This window comes from Gallinula chloropus (genome assembly GCF_964237585.1).
Source record: "Gallinula chloropus genome assembly, chromosome: 5".
In the NCBI taxonomy this organism is placed as follows: domain Eukaryota; kingdom Metazoa; phylum Chordata; class Aves; order Gruiformes; family Rallidae; genus Gallinula; species Gallinula chloropus.
In genome coordinates, this window is record NC_140090.1 from 51899362 (window position 1) to 51924542 (window position 25181).

The following is a 25181-nucleotide window of genomic DNA, read 5'->3' on the forward strand; positions in this document are numbered from 1 at the left end:
TACTTTTACACCCATCATAGTAACAGCATATGTAAAAAAAATTGTTCTATGCCTTGGAGTCACAGGGGAAAAAAACCCACATTTCACACTAATCTTACAGTCTATTCATCTAGTCTTTTTTTTTTTCAGAAGTAACACATTATCTTTTCTGCACATGATGTGAAAATTTTCTTTACATTGTGAAACCAACAACTAGGCAAATAATTTAATTTGTTCCTAAAGATGCTTGAGTGGTTTTGTTTGGGTTTGTTTTTTTTTTTTTTCTATTCAAATAAACATATCCCACATTTCCCAGTCTTGTTCTTGGATCATTACACAGCACAAGGCTACCATTCATACCGCACACAAGCACTGTGTTCTAAGTAAAGCTTATCAGCTGGCTTGGCTGGGCAAGCACTCCTTGCAAAATTCCATACTCCCTGCCCACATTTTGGCTTTCATGATCTCACCAAGTTGCTACTACATCACAGGGTAAAGCTTTGCATAGCTCATGGCTTCTGCTTGCTTCAGGGAAATGCTTTAAGGAAGGTTAAAGAAGCCAACTTTCTCTTTCTTGGCACTTTAAGTAGCAATTTGCACTCAAAGCTGCAAATATTGATTTTTTTTTTTAAATGAGGAGGTTTACACCATTTTTACCCATGGAAAAATTACATTCTCTTATCTAAGTGCTCTTACCCTGGATTTTTTCCTTTACCAAGGGAAGAACTTGGCTATTGCCAATATTTCAGGGAGCAGTGAAATATTTTGTAGGCAGACATCAGTGTAAGACTGACTATTCACTCAGGCTATTAACAGTTCTCAACCCTCCAAATCAACACTGTAAGGGTGTTTCTCTCTGAGGCACATTAAAAGCAAAGTTTACTCTTCAAGAATTTGCAAATAAATAGATGAATGGCACAAACAAATATCAGTCATTTGGGAAATTCATTTATCTACTTATTTATCTGCACACAAAGGACTTCAGTTAGTTTGTAATACCTAGCTACAGTGCTCAGGGGAATATTTAAATCTGCTTTAGTTGCGCTCAACTATCATAACGCAAATTGCAAAATGAGACAATTATGTTTCACATTACAATCTCTTTTTTCCTAGAGGTAATGACAGAAAATTATAAATTTTAATGACATTAAAAATTTAAAGAACCAAAAGACATTTCCAGAAAGCACATCCCTGAGAAAATCAAAGGACTGAACTGAATGGCAAAGAGGACAAGGATGCTTGTGTAAAGAAGCTACAGATTTATGTGGGATTTTTGCATTTGGGTCAATACAGTTTATTGGGTTGATCTAATTCCTCTCAACGCACTATAAGAGAAACTTATTCACATGTTGAAAGCCTAGAAAACATCCTTTAATTACACTTATGACAACTTACCCTATAGATAGATTTATTCAACTTGAACATTATGTTGGTTTGTCTGCATCTCACATGAACACACATGTATATATAGAAAGGTTAATCCTTTAAGGGAAGGGCACAATCCATTCTTCATAGCACAGAAAACATTCTAATTCAAGTCTGCATCACCACCTGTCCAAATCCCATCCTTGTCTTCCCACACATCCAACACTACCTCACTTCTCTTCCTTTTAACTGATGCACCTAAAAATCTCTTCAGGAATATATTTCTAACTGAATAAGCTCTATTTCTAGATTTAGGGACTCTGCACTGGGTGCCCATAAGTCTTTGCCCAAAAGTCTACTTGGTTGTAGCAAGTGCCTATACATAGCAAACCTCTGATTTAACAAAATGTTATTCCATACTAAAGAGGAATCACCTCAGAAAAAAGAAAAGTACACATAATGATATCTATCAAAGGCTGGACAGAAAAATCACCATTTGTGTAATGTGGTTTTCACTGATAAAACCCATCAAAGTTCATCTAACCTTGCTTCTAGCTGACTAAATCTCTCTGCGTAGATCAATATTAGAAGTAATTATGAACCTTACAAATTTATTTGAGCACGATACACATATGCATGCAATATACTTTCATGTATATGTACACCGCTCAAGAAATTGATACATTTTTATGAAAATAAATATAAATTCTGTAGTGTCAAAGATAAGCAGCCAAAAAGAGAGAAGCAAATATCTTCAGGCAAGCAGTAAATATAGACTACCTGGAAGAAAAATGGAATAAATTGTAAAGTTTTGCATTGAAACTTGTCATTTGCTAAATCTTCAGAAATTTTCTACAGTGTATCCCTTGTATTTTTATTGTTTTTTTTACTTCTTGTAGCCTGTGCTTTTTTTATTAATTTGAAAAGACTTTAGAATGATTGCGTTACTTGCATTCATAAACAAGCATTAAAAATTCTTCTTAAAAAAAAAAGGCGCAGGAAGTGTAAAAGATTTATTAACTTCTTGTTATCAGAGCTAACACAAGCATCAATACTCAGACTGATGCTTTAAAAAAAAATAAATATCTTTTGGCACTTTCATATGTAGAGAAAGACTGAGAAGTCCAGTTTATCAGAATCCCGATTCTACCCAAGTGAAAATGAAACCAACAGTTCACATGGGTCTCATTGTTGATCACTGAAAGAGAATAAAATATAAGAATTGCTAGGGGGTAAAAAAATTTTTAAAAAGTGAAGAACAAACATTCATAAAGGGATCTTTCTTCCAAGGTTTTGTTTCCCCAAGATTAATTTATGATCCCTGCTCTAAGAAAACACTGAGATAGGCTTTATCTGATATTTACTATTCTATTTTCTGATAATTTTTCTCAACCTTTGAAAAATATTTTTTAGAGGAAAAATAAGAAGTGCCCAGGTGATAGTGGAGAAGCCATTTGATTCTTAAATCAAAAGGCTGAGTAACTATGAATATACTAGGCATGTCTGTCTGATGTGGTGAAAGGTAAGATAAAAAAACACTGGCAGAAGCAATAGAGCTACAGGATAGAAATGAAAAATAAGAAATACATCACACCAAGAGAGAGATGATGGGAAACTTTCTCATCCCTCATATAGCAAACTGCCTCCCACAAACAAGTGAAATGCTGGTGAAAAGACATCTACGAAAACAGCACAAATAAGAGAACTGACCTAGAGCCCAGAAAACGATTAGCAGAAACGTATTTTGAGTACTCTGAAAGGGGAAAGGAAAGAGCATCAATAATCTTTTTCTGCACTTTATTCTGACAGATCACCTAGGTTGAGTTTGGGAAAGTTTTATTAATCAGCTGAAGATCCACAAATTCATCTGCTGGCAACACTACCAGCATCATTTGGAAAGTGTCATCTGTCTAAAGAGGAAGAATAAGGGGAAGTGCTGTCTAAAATTTTTGACTTATGTTCAAGTGATGTGGATAACATCATCTCGACATGGCTCAGAGTTCCCCAAGTTCCTTAGCACTCCAACTTTCTGTATGAGGCTTCTTGCAACTGATGAAATGTAGTGCTTTCACTATATTTCCAAATCTTTTTATCGCTTCTGCAGAAATTACCGGACCTTTTCCTCCTACTTCTCTTCTAACTCTTCCTTCTGTGAGGGCTGCTTCTGATGAGTATCATCATAATTGGGAAGAATTTAACGAAACACTCTACAGAAGCAATTGCTACACTATAGTAGTTTCTCTGCTCTTATTGTCTCCAAGCTTTTCAAACCAGGATCTTTTACTGTGAACTGAAAACAGAAAATATCCCAAAGCAACCTTTTCTGGATGTTAATTGGAGTTTAGTTTTCTTTTTCAATTAAAGCTTACAAGAATTTAATCTGGTTTTGATTAACTGAATACTGTGATTTCCTATGGATTTAGAAACTGTATAATGCTGTTTCCATAGCTTCATGCAATTTATTTCAGATTACTTACTGAAAGCAGATTTTCACCAATACCATACTGGTCCCTGACTTTTTAATGTGTTTATAGTCAGCACTGTACATAGGAAGCAAAATAAAGCTATTGATTATTTTTAAAAGCCTTATTTATTAAGCTCAGGTTAGTAGAAGATCATCTAGTTTACTACATGCTACCAAAAAAAGCCCAGCCACTGCATTTTGCAAGAACCATTATGAATACAACTTACTTTTCTGCTATCTACCCTGCAGTGCTGCAGCACAGGATGTTTCACTGATTTTTTGTTTGTTTGTTTGTTTCTTTGTTTATAAACAGGACAAATAATAGCACCAGCTTTTCTTAGTGATAAAGATACGAGTTCCTGCTCAACTTTAGAATCTGCATGGCATTGAACTATACTTTGATTGTACAATACAGAAATAAAGTCACCTACTGCTCAGTCCCCGTGATCACACACACACTGGGAACTGTGCTAGTGCATCAGGACAACCAAGAATGGGATTCCTGCCTCCTTTAAAAAGCTTAATTATGGAAACTTCACAATAGTTTTCAGAAAAACGCAATGGAAGACTGCATGCATGGTGCTGTCGTTTTGTGTCATGTCATGATAAATACCCACATGGGCTGGTACTTAACCTATGAGGAGGACTTTATTCCCCCCATTTTACAGTACTTTCCTACAGAGTACCTGATCATTAAGACAGTAAGGAACTAATGTACTGAAACTTCCAATCATTCTCCCCGCTGTTCCCATGGCTGCATTTAAGAATTCATAAGTGAATATTGTTTGAATTTCAGAATTTGTTATTCCATATGGTACAGAAAGTGGTAATACTCAAACTAAGAAAGTCAGGATAATAAGTCATTTTGTGCTAGTAAGAAATATCTCTTTGTATCTGATCTGATAAGAGTTGATCTGAATGAAGGAGAATTGATTCAGTGGAAAAGCAACAAGTGAAAACTGTAGTCAAGTAGAAACTTTAGTTTTCAGACTTTATTTTTTTAACATCTTAGAACTTAATCTATTTTTAAAGTTCCAAAGTCACAGTAATTCTTTAGTAGAAATTTTTCTATCAAAACTACATACAATTACAATATACTTCTCTATTCCAAATGTCTGATATCAAGACATATGACGCTAGGTTCATCCCTGGATAAGTCAAATCACTGAGGCTACTCCAAGAGTGGATTTGACTGACAGAATCTAATCAAATGGAATTGTTCTATCTTGCTCAGTAGTAGACAGGAAATGATGGAGTTCCATGCTGACTGGAAATATGAATCACAGTTCCCATAAATTTCTTATTTGTCAACAAGAGTTGAATACAGGATTTGTATTCAAATTTGTACAAACTGTCACTGCCATACCCATATTGAAAAAAAAGATATGGGGAAAGACACAGAACAGAAAGTGAAGATCAGAAAATACCCAGTGGTGTTCATGATACACTTGTCTTTCCAAACTGAGATCTGAAAATATTTAGCAGACTTACATAATATGAGTAGGATGCTGAAAAACGAAGATTAAAAAACAATAGCAGAAGCGGGTGTGAAAGCAGAGAGATGATGAGATGGTACAAAGTAACCAAGGAAGTAGTTCCTATTAATTATCATATTTAGATCATAAACCTTTTCCCAATACTCACTCTAATTTCTACTGCAGAAGATTAAATTGGATTTCCTTTATCTTTCCAGAGCAAACATGTGATCATATTGTACTTTTAATTATACCTGTTCTACTGCTATACCCTTGCTCAATCTTCTGAATTTCACAAGAGACAAACCCATTTCTTTCAAACTTTCCTCATGGGACATATTTTCCTGAGCTTTCAGCATACTGGATGCCCTCCTCTGGATTTCTAAAGTTCTGCTTTTTTTTTTTAAAGTGGCTTGCTCAAAACTTGCCATACTGTTCCAATAAGACCAAGTTGATGTCAAGCAGAGCAAAATAATTGCCTCCCTTATATACAAAGGATGCTTCCAGCAACATATCTGAGGACTAGATTTGCCTGTTTTGCAAGATTACAACAATATGAGTTGATATTGCTTGTTATCAACAAGGAATGAATCTAAGATACTCCTGCAGATGCTTGCCATTTTGCATCTACACCCAAGGTACTCACCACTTCTCTATACCAATTGTCATCTGGTGGGGTGCCTCTCATTTATCTATTTAAACTGGAACTACTACAGTATGTATTTAACTGTCTCATTAGAATTAATAGCTTCCATAAAGCCAGCAACAAGTAAGCAAGCAGAAACATTAAAACCTCATTTTTTTTTCCTGAAGTAACCACCATTTTCTTTTATCTTCTGCCAGATCTAAACTTTTCTTTTGTTTTTTATCAGTCACTTTCCAGCTCACCCTCATTTTATAATAATTTACTTCATTATGCTTTTGCACTGAACACTACTCCTTTTTGCCCCCCCACTTTTTCTTTAGCATTCCTCTCTGATTTCAAGACTTGTGAAGATGACCCATAACAATACTTCATTATGTCTTCACCTTCACAGAACTCCCCAATTCTGTTGCCATCCTTTACTCACCAGACTACCTTTCCAAACTCACTACTAGTTCCCTAAACTTGTGAAGTTGGACACAATTTTCCTTTTCTCGCTTCTTCAAAATGTGCATTCTACCATCTCACGATAACTTTCACACCAACTTTTGAATTCCTCAGCCTATTCTTCCCCAGACATAACGAAATCTGAACTGACAGCTGCCTTAACTTTCTAAACTTGTATGGATTACATTGTTGCCACAGGAAATCATGGAGCCTTATCTGTATCACAACATTAGTTTCTCAACTTCCAGGGAAATTTAATTCCTCCATTATTTCAATTTCTTGTCTTTGGGGCATTCCTGTTAAAAATGTACTTGCAAAAAAAAAGTCTTCCTTAGCATATGTCCACACAGTTTGGCCCTCACCTCTCCTTAACTTCAAAGCAAGTGTGTATGGTTGTCCTTACTTCATGAAAAATTATCACCTATCTCAACCAGTAGGCTTGTGCTTTGTCCTACCATGGCTTAACAACTTTCAATGAAACTTCTGAATAGTGATGAAAGTTTGTTGAAAAAAAGAAATTAAAGGATGTGATAACAGTTGAAACAAGTCATTTGAGTTATCAGTCAAATTTAGTACCCACTTCTTTTCTGTGAGGAGTAGTGGATTGCTTTGAACAGTTTAGACATTTGCATGTAAAAATAATGAATGTTTAGAAACTTGGAATTAAATATATTGATATGAAGGAATAAAATGCTGCATTTAATTTATATACTTTTTTGTGTGTGTCTGAATTCCAGTTTTGCAGAACAGTTTATTTTATCTTTTCTTTCCCTTTGGAGAAAATTTCAAAACCATGAAATGTCCCACAAAAAAGGAAACATGGTTTCTAGTGCTATTTTTACCCCAGACCTACTGCTTCTGCTAATAAAAAAGCAGACAGGCTCCCAGAGCATTGCTTCTAGTACAACCACATACAAATTCAGTTTCAAGTATTACTCTTGTGCCTCTCCCACAGACATATGCCCTGGGCAATGCACAGCGTTTTCTCTGAACAGGCAGAAACAGAGAAGGGAAGAATGAAAAATGTCAGGAGGAACTGACAGAGATTCTTGATGCCAGGCACCAAAGAGGAAAAAATGTAAAGATAAAAATAAGAAAGAAAAACAGGAATAAATGACAGGAAATAAACACCAAGAAAAGGGGCACATCTACAGCTGTGCCACTCATGCTACAAGCCAAAGCTGGTAAGGTCACTTCATCTACACTGAAAGGCATAAACCGCAAAGGTACAAGTAGAACACCAGATATGCTCTACCAGGTCTTCTTTAGGGTCAAAATTGCTGCCCATTTACAATTCCCAACACGGTCAATGGTAATGAAATATTTTGGACGGTTCTGGAGATAAATCTAAGCACTATTCTGTCACTGTTCTGAAGACTTCTTTGCTTCTGCAAGGATTTATGCAGAAACCACAAATATTCTTGCTTTTAAAAGCTACTTGGCATGTTTAACCTAGAATTCAGGTAGAATCACTACCAAAACAAACGGAATGATTTAGCATTTCTAGATGAATAAAAATGAAGATGATGAAATATAAATCTAAAAGGGGTAGGGTGGTTAGAAATACATCACTTCCCCCCTCACATCTTTTCTCTTCCTTTGACAACTCTGAAATTTTGAAACATAAATTACCAGAAATGTGAAAAGTGGGCATACTTACAAATATATATTCTTAAAGCAGTAAAATTTCTATTAATTTGGCTTCAAAGAAGACATATAAGGGCGTGATATTGCCTGCAAAGACCCATCCCTGTGCATTCTCTTATGCAGAAAGACTTGTCATAACATTTCAGCTTTTCAACCCCATACATCAAATTCAACTTTCAATTCACTAGTCTTTTCCTAAAGATGACTGTGTCAATTTGCACCACCAATGGCATCCAAAACTTCAGCACAGGGACTTGGGTTATTGGGATCTACCAAATTCAGGATCTTGACAGTACAGCTCCATAATTTAAGACCAACTCTTATATTCCACGTTTGTCCATTTGCTGTGTAATGAGCTTACCAGACATACAGTTTTAGGTTAGCTCATCACAAGCTTGGTGTTGTTTAACTAAAAAAATTAAAGTGATAAAATATGTTTATACACTGAAATTTAATTCCTAACCTGCTGTATGGGACAGAAGCATAAGGAAAAAAAACACCCAACCCAAACCAAAAAGTTTATTGGATTGTCAATACAGACAGAGTAATATAGATTTAACTCAGGTAAGACAATAATAATATATCTTATTGAAATAATAACATGCTATACAGTTATTCTTATGCAAGCATGTCTAAGATTCAGACGCTCATTGGCTTGATGAGAGGTGGGAGACGGGGCAGATTGTGAGAAAGTGCTGAAAATCAGTAGACCTCCACAGTCTAACCTGTACCAGGCCCCTAAATGGTTCCCTGAAGTGAGAAAGGCCTAAAGAACCTGGTAACAATCCATCTGCCATTGTTTTCTCTTTCTACTACTGCTCCTTCGGGTCAGTTAACCTTATACTTCTCTTTCCTTGCGATGGGATCATTGGGTCACACAGAGCAGGGTGAACAGTGAACTGTAGGAACTTCAATCTTGCTGAGAGAAAGAAAGACCAGCTAAGTATTTGGTCCACTTACAGAATGGGCTACACCTGGCTTGGTACTCATGGGGAATTACATCACAAAGAGCTGATTTGGCTGTTGGGAATTAAAAGTTAACTCCATTGTGCAAATCAAAGCACCGATCAATATTCTGTCAAGGAGTAACATATTTTCCACCAAGTACCCAAACAGTTCTCACTGATACCAACTAGAAATTCATACATGAAAAGCAACACCAGTCCATCCTGTTGTGAGCATGGGGGTATGCATACCATTCAATAAGAAGCAAACCCTAAGGAATGTCCATCTTTCTACAGATACATCCATGTGGATACCCAACGTGTCATCTTTGCGAGCTTAAAACTACTGTTAAAAGACCAACACTTTTTCTTAAAAAAATATAATCAAGACATCTCTTCTCTCTTTTTGCTGGCAAATATTTCTCCAGCATTTCATGGATTTGAAATGTTGCTGCAATTGTCTGTTTGAATTTAATTTCATTTTGAGATATAAGTATGTGCGCTAATATTTTTCACTAGAAAGTTATACTTTAGATTTACATTATGCTATCATAACTTCCCTACCCAGTTCCTAACCATAAAAGTTGGAGGAAAAAAAAAATCCCAATATAAAAGCAGAATTTACACTCCGTGTGATGTGTTTGTGTATGTATGTACATGTTTGTGCATGAGTGCTGAAGATTTTTAGCTGTAATGTTACAGCTTCAGGCTTCATGAAGTGTTAACATCTGAACAATAACAGCAGCAATAACAAATTCACAAACAGCCCCTCTCTATAAATGCTTAGGGAAATACACACTGTATTTTCTTTATGTGAATATAAACAATGACTCGCTGGGCATCTTGATGATATTTTGTAGTGGGTCATTACTGCAGCTGACAAATCAGGAGGTACTTAAACGTAACAAGGACTAAAAAGAATTTATAAAGCCTTTATAAAGCAGAGATTTCACTTGCTTTCTCTAACCCTTTATTAATTACGGAACCTTTCTAATGCCACACAATAACTTTACAGTTACTATTAAACGTAGCCTATCAAAAATTATTAGCTAGATGCAAAGAAAGACATGAGAAATTAACAAAGGAATTGGTTATTATTGGCTATTAAATTAGAGGCTGTGCATTTGTAGTATAAAATTAAAACAGTTCTTTTTAACTTAGATATTTTACTATCTTTTAACAAATCATTTTGAAAACCAAAAAATACACAAAATCGTGCCATTTATCTTGAACAATCAGTGATTTATAAATTATTATATATGGTATAACAGTTTGAGCTTTCCATTGCTTTTTAAATATGAGTCTGCACTGATTCGCATTAGGGCATCTTGGTACTAAGGCAAAATAAATAACCATAGGAGCAGGACAGGATCCCATTTGCTGCAGAGAGGAAATACCACATTTTAAATCTATGCTATCCTGGATCTTGGCCAAAATACCAACACAACTCTGCACTAGAGAAAACCTGTGTGTCATGAAAATGCCTACTGCAATAAACTAAGCTTGCAACTACCCTCAGTGCTTTTTCCTCCCCTAGTATCTGAGTGCAAGCTTTCATAGCAGTGAAGGGTGAGATTCTGGCAGATGTAGATGTATCTGAGGTTCCTTTTGAGACATTCTCTGCTTCCTAAATAGCTGATGAAATAGGGTTGACATGACGGTAAAAATACAGTCTCCCTGATGCTATGAGGTATATTGTAAGCTTTATTTTGACCTTTGATATTCAACCTATGCCAATTCAACCAAGACTTTCATGCAATGACACCACAGAGTTTGCATCTTTTACCATTCAAAAAGCAAAAATGCTAAATGTATGCTCAGTTTGATGTGTCAAAACATATGAAACAAAAGATGATGATGAGTGAATGTACCGAGCTACGTTGTCTCTTTTGACTTTCTTACCTCATTTACATAGACCCAGTGACTATCCTTTGATGCAAGATTGGTTTCCACAGCCTACAAAAATAAAAAGAAATATAATAATAAAAATAAATAAAACATCTGAAACACATTCCAGAAATAACTTGCATAAAAAGGTTCTATAAAGCTCATTGTGATTGCTTTCATTGCCATTGGCATTGTTACAGTAGAGTTCTTTTCATCTCTGCCACTGCCGTTTCATGGACTGTCATCTTGTCAGTGGCAGTTACATTTGTCTGACTTCAGTATCTAAACCAAAGTACCCTGTACCATGAAGATATTCCTTATATGTACCACACACAAAAGCGTATCAGAACGGGGTGGTACATCAACACGATAAGGGATGCTAGGATGAACAACTGCACAGAGAACGTGCAGTTCATGAGGTTTAACTTCCACATAAAAAGGCTGCCCAGAGGAGCCATAGCTGTCCCCTCCCTGGCAGTGTTCAAGGTCAGGTTGGATGGGGATTTGGGCAACCTGAGGTAGCGGAGGGTGTCCCTGCCCATGCCAGGGGAGTGAAACTAAATGATTTTAAGGTTCCTTTTAACCAAGACCATTCTGCGATCCTGTGATAGAACTAATGCATCCTAGGAGGCTAGGTTTCTTTTCACTATGCCTCCCAAAAATATGTTGTCTCTCCCTTATTAAAAATCTGATACTTTAACTGTTAGCTAACCTAGTTAATGAAAAACACCACTTCAAGACACTCAAATGAAGTTCAATATGAGTCATCATCTCTTCAAATTTACATAAGACACAAAAGAAAGTTATGATTTGCAAGGAAACTTTTTCGGGCTTACTTGTATGGACATATTACAAAGAAACAGCCCATGGATGATGGAAAATTTCTGCACCCTTTTCATTGTGTGCAGCCTCAAAAACAGCTGCAGTAGTATGAAGAGGCTCTGTAGACTGTGGTACTGGGCTGGACAGGAAAATCATCAACCACCTTCCTCTCCTGATCACATTTGCTTAATAAGCCTCTCAGATATTTAGCATCAGATGGGATGAATCACCTTCCTCATGACACTGACGACAGATGACTGCCTTAGAATAAACACCTGTGATTTAGAAGGCTTCAGTGAAATTACAAAATATCCATCCTTAATATAGGCTAAGGGAGTACTGTTACCTCAGGAAAAAAAAATAAACCCAAAACACCATCGCAAAATAAAAAATAAACTAAAAAGAAAAAACCCAAAAAGTCCAAAGCTGGCTAAGTAGCCAACACAAGCATTTTCAATATTACTCTTAGCTATACTGTGTTGAAAAAAAAATACAAAATTACTTGCCAATGTAACTGTGTTCTAAAACTTCACTCATTTGTACAGCCTACACAAAAGCCAAGAGAAAACTGTGGGCAAAGCACGTACCTCAATCTATTTCTCATGTCCACAAGGTGAAGTACTCCTTTACAGTGACAAAATTCCCAAAAGAGAAAGCACAAAGAAGTCCAAAGAGAAAAATCGACACAGGCAGGGCACACTATCGCTCATCATCATCATCATCATAAGCAGCATTATTAGATATTAACTGTCCCTGGTATCAAAGCAGATGAGGAACACCAGAGACCGGAATGGTTGGATTTGATGATCTTAAAGTTCTTTTCCAACCTTGTGATTCTGTGACAGAATTTCTGACAGGACAATCTTCTCCTAAGCATGCAGTGAAATATTGTCTCCCTTGCGCTTCTTTTAAGCTGGCAGGAAAATTAAACCAACCGCATCTTTGAGGAATCACATCTATTAGGAAAGCAGGCAGTAATGAAAATATGTGTGTGTGGGGGGAGAACTTGTTGATTTCCTTGGCATTCACCCCTCTAACATGTATGGACAGAGCCAAAATAGCCAGGTGCTGTAACATATAGAGGAAAAGCAAAGTGCTGCCAACATTAGCAAAGCAGAACTAAATAACGCTCAGGTGCAGAGTTATTGCACTGGCTACATTTTGTGATTTATCTGCAACAGTGAGCAATTTGTGTGAATAAATGCTAAGTCTGGGGAGCTGCAAGAGCCAGGGTATTTGAAATGAATTATTGTAACTCATTCTTCTGGGTTCACGTATCTGGGCCAAAGACTTTAAAATGAGGGGCCTAAATTTAGGTTGCTAAGAGTTTATCTTTAGTCATCAGCATGCTGGACCATTCAGCACCTCCTGAAGAAGTCAATGGCTCTGCACTCTAAAAGCCTGAAATGTATTTGAAAGTGTAACCATATGTAGGCGAGTTTAAATATCTACAAATTTCTTCTGTTTAGAGCTGCAACACTTAGCACAAAGCATTATTCTAAACCCAGACATGCTGAGAAGACGCAGAAACTTCCTGCACTTTCTGTTTCGGGCTTTGCACCATATTTATGCCCTTGCTCTCCTAAAGAATCCAATAATAAACTACTGAAAGTCACATTTCTGAGGTTTCCACCTTCTGACAGCACTGGCGTGTTGGAGGTGTATTGCTGGAGGCTCACGGAAGTTAAGCATTGTAAAGAGCAAGGTCCTGGAGGCCTGGGATATAACAAGCAAATTCATTCAAAATTCTCAAAATAAGAAAGCAATTAACTACGTTTGTAATTTAGGGAGTTTCTTTTTCTTTAAAGAGGAAAAGATATCAGCACTTGGGAAATCATAGTCATCCATTTTTAATTATTCAAGCTGTTCAAGATTTTGTTTAAACTTGTGCCTCCGTTAAAAGAAGTCTATGAAACATTTGGAAGGAGCTATCACAGCTTATTTCACAAGTGTGCCCTGTGTTAAAGGAAGTAGGCTCGAAATTTGTATGATCACTGTGGTTGAGGGAAAGCTCTGCCATCTATTAGGGTAGGATTCATGTGCTAAAACATATTATGGGGTTTGGGGTTTTTTGTGGAAAAATTTTAATGCAGGTCCAAAATATCCTGGTTCTTTATGTATTCTACATGTCCACAGGGTCTGGTTGACACTCCAGAGTAATGCCTCACAGCATTTCTACCAAATAGAAAATCTATTTTTCAGGTAAACAGTGCATTGGAAATTAAAGCTCTTAGAAGGCCTTTTGGGACTGCATGTGCTTCCTCCCTGACTCCTTCCCTGACCACAGGATCCAAATATTAAAATGCAGAACCCAAACAAGAGAGCTGTAATTGACTCAATGTACGATTATTAATGACAACCTATAAATGATACTATCAGACCTGGCTGAGAAGAGTGGAAGGGGAACAGTGAATGTAGAGAACAATCTGCAATGTCTTAGTAGAAGTATTTGCAATAGAAATGAAATAGAGATAGACTGAAAATCAAAGTCTGAGCGTTAAGATTTCAGATTTCATATCAGCAACGATAAAAGAAAAGAAGATGCTTTATGAAAAATGATCAAAGATATTGTCATTTGTATGGCTTTGTTTACTTTTAAAAGTATAATTTACTGCCAATAAACCATGACATTATTTTATTGGAATATATTGGAGAATGTTTACATTGCCTTTATGAATAGGTAATGCAGTTCATTACTTTTTCTAATGGCATTTGCAGGAGTTAAAGGAGAATATAGAACAGTAAGCAACAAATACCGCTATGTTCAGAAATAAAGCAATTCTGCATAAACGGGAAAAAAAAGAAACCAACCACAAACCAGAAAATCTTTCTTGACCTCCTCAAAAAATCTGAAACTCAAAACTTTTCCAAAGGGGGAATTGCTGGCTAGTAATAAGGAAGGCTGCTTTGCCAGTGTCAGCACCTCAGTAGTAACAGAAAGCATCAGGCTGTGTAGGAATGAACATAGGGACGAGTGGCCAGGGTGGGAGAGATCCCCTTAGGGGGATGTTGGTGGGTGTTCAGGCAGACACAGGTAGGCTGTGTCCCAGAGACAGCAGGATGCATTGAAGAGTTTAGGCTTGCATGAGCCTGTGTTACAGCTACAAACCTGTTGTCTCCTGACCGTATCCAGGGGAACAGGCAGTAGGGATGTCTGGAAGCTCCATAGTGAACCCTGGGATCCTAGCAGGAAATGTCTTGCAGTTGGCAAACACAGGCGGCCCCATTGTGCCTACATTTTTGGGAATAAGAGCTACCACCCTGAAATCCATGCTATAAAAGAGTCACCTGAGTGCTTTTCTGGGAGGAATATTGAAGTAGTAGAGGGTGTTATTTGCACATTCTTTACCTTAATGGTGAGAATAAAAAGTATCATAGACTTCTGGGAAAAAAAAATGAATGAGAGGGTAAACTGGAAACCTGCCCTAGGAGATACCAAAAGAACAAAAAACCAGAGTTGTTGCCTGCCAATGACTAATTACAGCTGGCAGAAAACAGATAGACATGCAGCATGGTGACTGCTCCACCAAGGCACCGGGAGATACATCCAACCTTTTCAATACCAGAGCTCTGGGAACCAGGCCCCATTACAAGTTCCTTCTATGCTGCTCTTTTCCAGCCTGCCATCCCACTGCAGCCTCTGTAACCAGACTGACTGCCAACAGCCAGCCCAGGATAGAGCAGAAAACCAAGCTAGAGTGAGCTAGCCAGTAAGGAGCTAAAGAAAGAGCCTGCAGAAGACCAGAGTTCTTTTCAGAGACCAGGATGGTGGGGGATGAGGTTGGGAAATAATCAAGATCAGCTTTACAACTATGAAATAAGTAAAAGAAATAGATATGCCTTCATCAGAGGCAAATTGCACAAATCTCTGGTACTTCTAAGAGAATTTTTCATCTTGCCCTTCATATTTCTAAAGCAACCAGCATGACAATTATAGATAAACATTTTTCTTTTTTATTATTCATAATGAAGGTATAAGTAAAGAAGGATATGGGGAAGTAACAATGTCTAAATCTCAGATCTTTGGAAATCTTTCGTAAGGGATCACTCTCAGCACTCACAATTCGTTACCTGCTCATTTTGCATTTGCCACTGGACAGTATTTAAAGAAAACTATTTCCAGTTCCTATTGTCCCAAGCAAGGTTCTAGCCAGTGACCTTTTTCCCCTTCACGCCATTGGAGAAATTGGGGAAGAACTGGGGTAATGGTTTTAAACTTGAAAAGGGGAGATTTTGGTTGGATATTAGGAAAAAAGTGCTTCAATATGAGGGTAGGGGATCACTGGAACTGGTTCCCCAGAGAGGTGGTGGAGGCCCCATCCCTGGAGATATTCAAATTCAGGTATGATGAGGCTCTGAGAGACTTGATCTAGTGAAGGTGTCCCTGCTTACCTGCAGGGAGTTTGGACTTGATGACCTCTAAAGGTCCCTTCCAACCTTACACATTCTATGATTCTATGATTTAACAACTGTCTTTCTTCTCCCCATAAAAAAATTAAGAAAACCCTTCACAACCATCTTGAAATCCACTATAATAAAACAGCATGGGGTGAGGGGTGGGGTTGGAGAATCACTTCTTTCTTCACATCATTTTATAAGCTTGAGCCAAACCTAGCTCCAGCTGCTTTCATTGCAGAATGGAATGGAGTTACATTTTCTTAAATGGCTTTGATCTTTATTAAAGCATCCAGGAAAGCACCCCAGGAATCAGGGGACTGGTTTAGATCCCCAAGAAGATACAGACCAAGTTTCCAATGCAATACCTCTGACAGTAATTAATTGGAGATTACCAAAGTGCACCTGTTTATCTGAGATGCTTTGTATATGCCTTGGATACAAATAAGTTAGTATAGAAGATATGAAAAAAAGTCAATTCTAGTAGAGCAGATGGGTTCAGTCTATATCCCCTAGATACCCAGTTTATATTTAGAAACTCCTTCAATTAAAATAGGGCAGTTCATGTCCAGGAGTGACTTGCATAGGTAACAGAACTTCACTGGGATTCTTGCAATTCATTAGAACTTTTTTTTCTTTTGTATTTTAAATAAATACCCCTTGGCTCAGTATCTTCAGCGAACTATAAATCCTATAGTGTTTAATAGATTGAGAATAATTAAAATAAACATCACTAGCCACAATAATTTATAAAAATATTTTTTAAAAAGTCAGTCTAGTCTAAGCTCCTTATTATACTTACAGGGGACTCCAAAACACTCCAAACTGATACTGTTTCTAAATACACAGTAAAACATCCCAACTCTAGATCTAAAGTCATAATGCTGAAACGTTTTAGACTAAGAATCTTGAAGAGAAAAAACTCAGTTGCATTCAGTAAACTGAATCAGGACTGTAAGTTTACTTTTCTCATTTAATACAGGTTAATAAAGACTCTAAATATAACTTTAAAGAGAGCTATGAAGTTCTTCCATCTTTAAATGGTAAAATGGGAATGTAAAGAGGTTCCATGACATAATTTTTTAGATCAAAAAATCCACTGAACCTGATCCTTTCTTATTGAACATCGTTCCCCGTGAAGAATTTGCACTGTTAATAAAAAAAAAAAGGTTGTGCCAGAAATTCTTTACACTTTCCTTTTCAGAACATCTCCCTAGAAGCGTGTACATACACAGTTCTTAAAAAACCCTTGGCAAGCTCACTGAATCCTCATCTTTCAGGGATCACTACCTCACGTCAACTATTCAGCTAATTTCCCTACTCTTACAACGGAAGCTGTCAATTCCAAATCTAGGTACCTATTAGTTTTGCATAAGGGATTAATGAACCACAAGCAAAACATGCTTTTAACATCCACGTTTCCTGATAATTCACTGTGCACATTACTTCATTCTTGGTCTACACTCTATAAACATATTTCTAAAATACCTCGCTCGGGGGAACGTGTTTTTCAAGTTATCATGCACTGTTACATTAGAAGCCTGATACTTCCTCATTATTCTTCTGCAGAACTGCATTGCTAACAAAAGCTATTCTTCCCTCAATGGTACTGACGAAGCACAAGTAATTATTGAAAGTCTGTCATGAGTTTGGATGCTAATTTAACCTTTTGGGAAGCTGCCAGTACCGTAAGTGTATAAACCTGGCATATGCAGCTTCAATCTCCCATAATATATAGGCCAGAACGGTCACGCAGATCTCTGCACCGTCTCACTTGGATATCTGGTCATCTGTCTGGGATAGCAACCCAGGGTCCTTGTTCCCCACAAACTCTGCAATATTACATTTATGGTCTCTGTCCAAAAGGTACAAGACAGTCCTTTCTTGACCTCTGTATCAATTCCTCCATGAGCTAAATAATGCAATCTAATAAATCCGGAAGGGAAGAAAAGGAAGAAAAAAACCCAAAAAACCCAGTATAAAAAAAGAAAGAACATCCCACTACAAATGTCCAAATACCATCAACAACTAAGTTCCATTTCCAGTTACTAATAAGACGTTTCATGCAAACAGGAGTAAATATAACCCAAATCTTCACCAGCTTTCAGCACACATCCCTACAGCTGATGAATGCTAATTAGAAGATATACATGATATTTTGCACAATTTAACTTGAAAACAACCCAAACTGAAATATACGAACAATGTATTTTAGAGTTTGTACTGTACTAGTTTCCTGATACTTAGGCCATAGGTGATCAGAAAAGAACGCTATGCTGTAGAACTAAAGTTTAATATTAACCAAGAGAAACATTGAAGATGAAAAAATTATAAGCAAGAGTGGGACAAGAGGAAGTGTACACTTCAACTTCTCCTGGCTATGTGGCTGTAATGGTCTTGAGTAACTAACTGCATGACATTGCCTATTGTTTTAGCCTTGATCATTTCAATGCAATGCCCTGGGATTTCTGTTTAATCTTATTCCCATTTTATTATAATCAATCCCATTGGGTGAATATTCCACTGGCTGATACATGAAAGCAAAGAACTGCACATGGAACTCTTCCAGAAGCATTCAGTAAGAATTTACCTTTCAAAGCTCAAATGTCACATGCTATTTATAAACATGGTAACTGTCGACCATTTAACTACATGGCACAGTGGTGACACCAGATAATTGCACAGCTGTCAGAAAGCAGCATTTCTGTAAAGACATAAATATAACGTTAACTAAAACCCACAACCTCTCAGAAATCTCGTACTTAAAATTTTACCAAAACCACATGCTGAGCCGACTCTGGAGACCCAGCAAAATCTTTGAAAAGAATAACTAAGTTTTGCTTGCTTAGACACTGAATTATTTTTTTACGATAACAGCTTTGTACATCCATATTCTATTAAAAACAATCACCTTTTAGAGGCAATTTTGTAATGCTTTAAGAACTGCACTCCTGAAAGAGACAAACTACAGAGAAGAAACTAAAATTGATCAGAGCTGGCCAGCATTTGGAGCTTTTATTCATTTGTTTTGATAGTCCTCCTGCTTCCCATTAAGAGAATAAATCACCTGAAACAATTCAGCAAGTTAAGTTTCCTGTTTGTTTGAAATGCCTACATGAGGTTGACTAGATGTAGGTGTGAAAGTTGAAAATGGCTTGTCATGTGCAGACCCTTGGTAAATAAGCCTACCTTCAGCATGCATGATTGCTCCCTAGTCCTATAATAAGTGGCCATTCCACAGTCAGGATATAACACATTTCGTTATATACCACCACTCTCATACAATGTGCTCTCTAAGCTCTACTCAGAAGTAACACCTCAAGTTCCAACTTCAGCCTGATGTGGAAGTTCAGTATAACTTTATAGAGTTTGTTGAGTTTTCCAACGTATTACTTTTTTAAGCATAAAGAGCAGATGGTAACTATATCATGAAAAAACTTCTTAGCTTTTTAACATGTACACAACACCAAACAGTGAAAAGACAATTTATACAATCCTACTTTTCTCTTTTAAAACAGAAATATGCTCTGTCTTGGCAGCAGATAGCTGAAGCTCACAGAATCACGTATCATGGTATGAACTCTGAACCCAAAAACCAGCTATAGGGTCAAGGGACCATTTTGGGTTTTATGATGATTTTAACAGTGATTCATTGACTCTGGCACAAAACTGCCAAACACACTGCAAGGTTGTTATTTTACATAGGTTATAGGTTTTTAACAACTCCAAGAACTTGGAAAGGTATATATCCACATTAAAGGCTCACCTGTCCATTATCCATCTTTCTGTCTGTCTCATACATGCAGCCTCTTAAATTCCTTAAAAAACGTCTCTGGTTTTAAAGAAAAGATGACACTCATCTTGCCTTAGCCTCAAATGTAATCACTTCCAAACCAGTCCTTTTCTGCCTACAGCACTCATTTTGAATTGCAAAATAAATACATAAATAAAACAAAATTCTTATAGGTCTGGGAACCTTCTTGTCAATCATAGTGTATTTTAAATGCACACAAAGTGCCACTGGCTGTGTGAGCGCTAAAGAACACCTTAAAGATCACCTTAACCATTTTAAACCGGAAAACTCCTCCTGATCAGCTCTGCCAAGAGGAAGGAATATTTGCTTTTCTTTACACTGCATGAGGCTGCCACGTACTTCTCATGCAATAACTCTTTCAGGCTGCTCTAGGAGGAAAGAAACCACTGGGGAGTAGTAATGGTGGTAATGGAAGGGCCAGCTCTCCTATTGCATGTCCACAGGCTTCACGAATTTGTGCAAAGTCTTATAGACTACAGCAAGGTAAGCAAAAGCAGCAGTCACATAACACGGAGCATTTATACAGAACAAAACTAATGAGAAGCAGGCACAGATAAATTTACTCTTTGTTCACAGATTTTTCTTCCAACTAGGCATTCAAATATTCACCATTTGCATCAAAACCCATAATGTTTTGCATCTGCACTTGCTTAAAGCTGGCAGAGATGCAGATGGTTATCACATTAGTGCCAGTCTTCATCAGCTTTATCTTCAGCAGCAAGAATAATATTAAAATATATATATTACAGTAATGGGGCATGAGCAGATTTGACTGGAAAACATACTTACTTTTCCTAAATGCTTGCATACAGTTATTCAGAAGACTACGGCAAAGTTATTAATTTAAAAATACATATTTCATCCTTTGAAACAACTTCCACTTCATCTAACTAATAAAAGCTCACATAGTGTTTGCAAAGTTATAGACAAATGGGTTTTTGAGAATAAACCTTTCTGCATTGTCTGGAGTAACAGCTTATCTTCTGACTCCAGGGAAACCAGCATTCATTACAGATTATGCCTTGATTCTGTTCTTGAAACCAAATCGGTTTTAGCATTTTAACTACAGTAATTTTCTTCCCATTGTTTCTGAGGTAGAATTTAGACAAAACACGGTTTTGTGTTAAAATTTACATGTACCTGAGCTTCTATATAAATACAGAGGAAGAAAAAAGTGAAATAAATAGGGTTTTAATTTTAATATCTGAGCCTGTTTGACTTGTATTATGCTATCCTTTATACTGATTTCTATTATTCCATGCATGCAGGTATGAAATAATTCCCAAGGGAAGCTTCCATTAACTTTAATTAAAGATGACTACACCCCACTGACAAAAAATACAATACACTGTATGTTATAACATTTATGCAGGACGGTTTATATAGAGGACCATGAGCCTGTTTTAAGCCTTTTATAGCCATCTGAGAGAGAATAAAACAACAAAACAGTCCCCAAATATTATGGAATGAACACAACTTTTAATACAACAGTTGTGTTTGTGACAAGCTATGACTAGAAAACAAAAAAATTGCTTCAGAGTATACCCCATGCAAATTGATTCAGATTTCAGACTAATATATCTACAAATATTAATTGCTTTTTCTGAAGATAAAGTGAAAGCAACATGTCATGTAACTATGCGACAAATAGTGCTAAGCAGGGAATCTGGCATGGAATTTGTCCTCCTCAAGGGAAAATCTATGGGAGATGGAAACAGGAACTAAGTCTCTTAGTTGGTGATAGCTTTGTTCATAAAGGCTGTTGTGTAGTCAAATTTCCCAGTTTGCAGAATCTACTTTTGCATAAGACAAAGGGCACGTATTTGAGAGCATACTATAGGTATCTTCAGCTTTTGCTGATGAGCAGTTTAACTGCACAACTTAAAAAAACCACCCCAATAATATTTAACCTAGGGAAAATTTTTAAAAGATGGTGTCTCAGAAAGTCCATAAACAGATGGTGTCAAAACGGGACATTTGTGGCAGTTAGACATAATGATAAAGGGAGAGGGAAAAAAAATATTACATTGGAATGGACCCTATTTTCATATCAGGGTTTCATCTGTTTTTTATTGGAGACTCAAAAGAACAAAGCAATAAGCATTACTAGCTGAAAAAAATAAAGACACATCTTTTAAGTATTTACCTGATGGGAACATAACACTGTCACCCAATAGAAATCATGAATTAGAAAAAACAAGGACTAGGTGTTAGAAATTAAGATGTTTATTTTTTTTAAGAGAACACGAGAAAGTACTAATTTGTGCACTGTAAATACCTGCAAACAGAAAGACTTGGAGCATGTGAGCACAAAGACAAATGAGAACATGGGAAGAGAACATGGGTAACAAAACAAGATAGATGCACAGAGAAACAGAAAAGCTGCATACAGAAAACACACAGGCAAAAAAAGAGACCAGACAAACCCTACAAGCACAGAGGAAGATAAAATCCATCCAAGTGCTAACACCTATGAGAGGAGACCGTACCAAAGATTAAAAAACACCAATGGAGGAGAGGTAAAAGGGCATGGTGGAGGAACAAATAACCACAATCCAGATGAAGAAAAAATAAAATTGGGAAGCCTGGACATTCACACAATCCCAGGAACTGTTGAATTGCATGAGGGACAAATTGCCTGGTCTGTCACTAGAGAGCACTGAAGGAAGAGGTCATCAAGCTAGGACAAGAAACACACTTGGCCTTGAGGCAGAAAAGAAATAAGAAAAGCTTTAAAAAACCCTTATTTTTGTTCACTTAGTCATTGTAAGGTTGCTGCTAGATAAAACAGTATTTATACATAGGTGAGAGGTGCAAATTAAAGTAAAATGTAGCTTAAGTAAGATGAAAATGAACAGAGAAAAGACTTGTGGCAGAAAGAAACAGTAAGTGTAACCCCTGAAAAGTATTGTCATTAAAATGAAACTTTCTAAGGTAATTCTTTCAGATAAGACTTTTAGTGATGGCCTTGAGAGGCAAAGTCTGAAACTACTAAAAGAAGATAAAATATTAAAGAGCATACTGGGCTTAGTGTCTCCAAAACTGCTTTTACTTTGTAAGTCTATAAAAATATGTTCATGAAGCTGTCACTGAAGAGCTATGTCCAGACAGAGAGGGCAGTTTGAGATGCAAAAATAGAAAAAAGAATGTAAATATGGTGACATTATAGTCAGAAATAGAATTATATTTATATATCATTTATAATGAGATAACAGACAACAAAGAAATAAACAGGGATACTAGGGGGAAAACAGACTGCATCTATGTAATGTTTGCAATAGTCTTCCTGGTATAGGAGCCTAGAATAACACCTATTAAGAAGTTCTGCAGGGGTGATACACAGTAATAAATTTGCAAATCTTAAAATCAGAGGGGGGACAAAATATCTTGATGGATAGGGCAATAACGAGCCAAACAAAACTAAGTACAGACATAGTAACTAGCTTCATAATAGAGGATGTTAAAGGAATTCCAAATCTCCACTGTCATGCTTTGATTTTGAGCTTTTCAATTATCCTCTTTTCTCAGCAGTTACTCCATTGGAGCCTGAGAGCTGCAGTTGGTTATTTAATATTATCAATAATGATCCTGACAAACACTATTACAAGATTTAACTATGATGGAAAACTAGGTAGTATGATAAATACGGAGGTGTTTAGAGAGCACTTAAATAGACAATGACTTCTGAAACCAGGTAACATAATTATGGTGAAATTCACTATTATGAAAAAAAAAAGTCATGCACTCAGAGAACCAAACCCATTTTTTTCTATTATTTGAAACTTAATCAGTTTGAAAAACACCAGGTCACAAACCTAGCAATCTGTGTACCATGAACAATCAGACCCTAAGATGTATCAGCTAAAATGTTGTCAATAATTAATACCATCAGAGAGAGACTTCTGTAGTCACTAGTAGGTTGAGAGTAGAGTTAAAGTTCAGATAGTTTAGTAGCAGAACTGCAAGACAATATGCTTGCTGTATCTCAAATACTATTTGAAGTAACGTAGGAGGATAAAAACCAAAGCATCCCAATTGGCCATGCTAGCACAAAGTCATATGGATACAAGTAGGATCACAGATATGTTCTGGCTGAGAATACAAAAGTTTTACAGTGACATTCTGAATTCATCTCACGGCAGCAGTGGCAGGCCAAAATACATGCAGTCCCATTTCAAAAGAGTGTGCGAGCAGTTTCTGAAAGTGAGTATGGAATATATATTTATCTATTATGGTGGCCTCTGTTCTCAGGAGACAGGAAAGGAAGCCAGGAGGTCATTCCTCATCTGTTACCCCTGAGACAGTACAGAAACCCAGCAGCAGCATCCTGGGTTTTATGAGAAGACAAAAAAACACGCACTTTATAAATCATAGACTACACCAGACATGAAAGAGTTAATATTGAGTCCCCGTTTGTACTAAGAACTCAGGCATTCAGACAGTCCAAATTGCATCCCCTGGAACTTGGCAAGCATCTTGTCAGCTTCAATATAATTTGTTTTTCCAAACCTAAATTATTTTAAAAGATTAAGGTGTTCTAATTTTTTAAAACAGTATGTACAAAGGCACTAACCCTTTACCATTGTGATAAGGATTGTCTTCCATAACCTTTATTATTTACTAAAGTTTGACTGTCAAAGAAAAGGAACTAATGAACTAAAAGGAACTGCTGAATTGCAGTTTTCTGAATTTAAGGCTGAGAAGAAGACTGCTTCAGCTCTGAGGAACTCAGATAAAAGATGATGGTATTCCATGGAAAACATATGGCTCACGAACTAATAATGTAATACAGGACAAATATTAGTTCCAGTCAAACAAAGGGGGACAAGACTTCATTCTCATGTGTCTTCTGTCCTTTTCCTCAGGCCTGCTTTCCAGCACATTATCTCCTAACCTGTATGGATAACAGGGATTGCCCCAACCCAGCTGCAGAACCCCACACTTGGCTTTGTTGAACCTCATGAGGTTCACCTGGCTCCACTTCTCCACCCTGTCCAGGTCCCTCTGGATGGCATCCTGTCCCTCTGGCACATTAACCTCACCACTCAGCTTGGTTCCATCATCCAACTTGCTGAGGGTGCACCCAATCCTACTGTCAATATCATTAATAAATATATTAAACAGCACTGGTCCTAGTATGGACTCTCGAGGAACACTACTTGACACTATCTTCTATCTGGACATCAAGCCATTGACCACCAGCCTCTGGATGCAACCACCCAGCCAATTCCTTATCCACTGGACAGTCCACACATGAAATCTGTATGTCTCCAACTTAGAGAGAAGGTTGTTGGGGGGG

General features: G+C 37.0%; 1 protein-coding gene across 1 annotated transcript in view; it reads right to left on the minus strand.

Annotated features, from left to right (window-relative positions):
• Window positions 1–25181, minus strand: part of GRID1 (glutamate ionotropic receptor delta type subunit 1) — a gene marked incomplete at both ends in the record, with an annotated part of 542891 nt that overhangs the window by 115901 nt on the left and 401809 nt on the right. The window contains one exon of the mRNA XM_084264405.1: window positions 10867–10920. Coding sequence (XP_084120531.1) covers window positions 10867–10920 — 54 coding nt within the window. The remainder of the gene's footprint in view (window positions 1–10866; window positions 10921–25181) is intronic.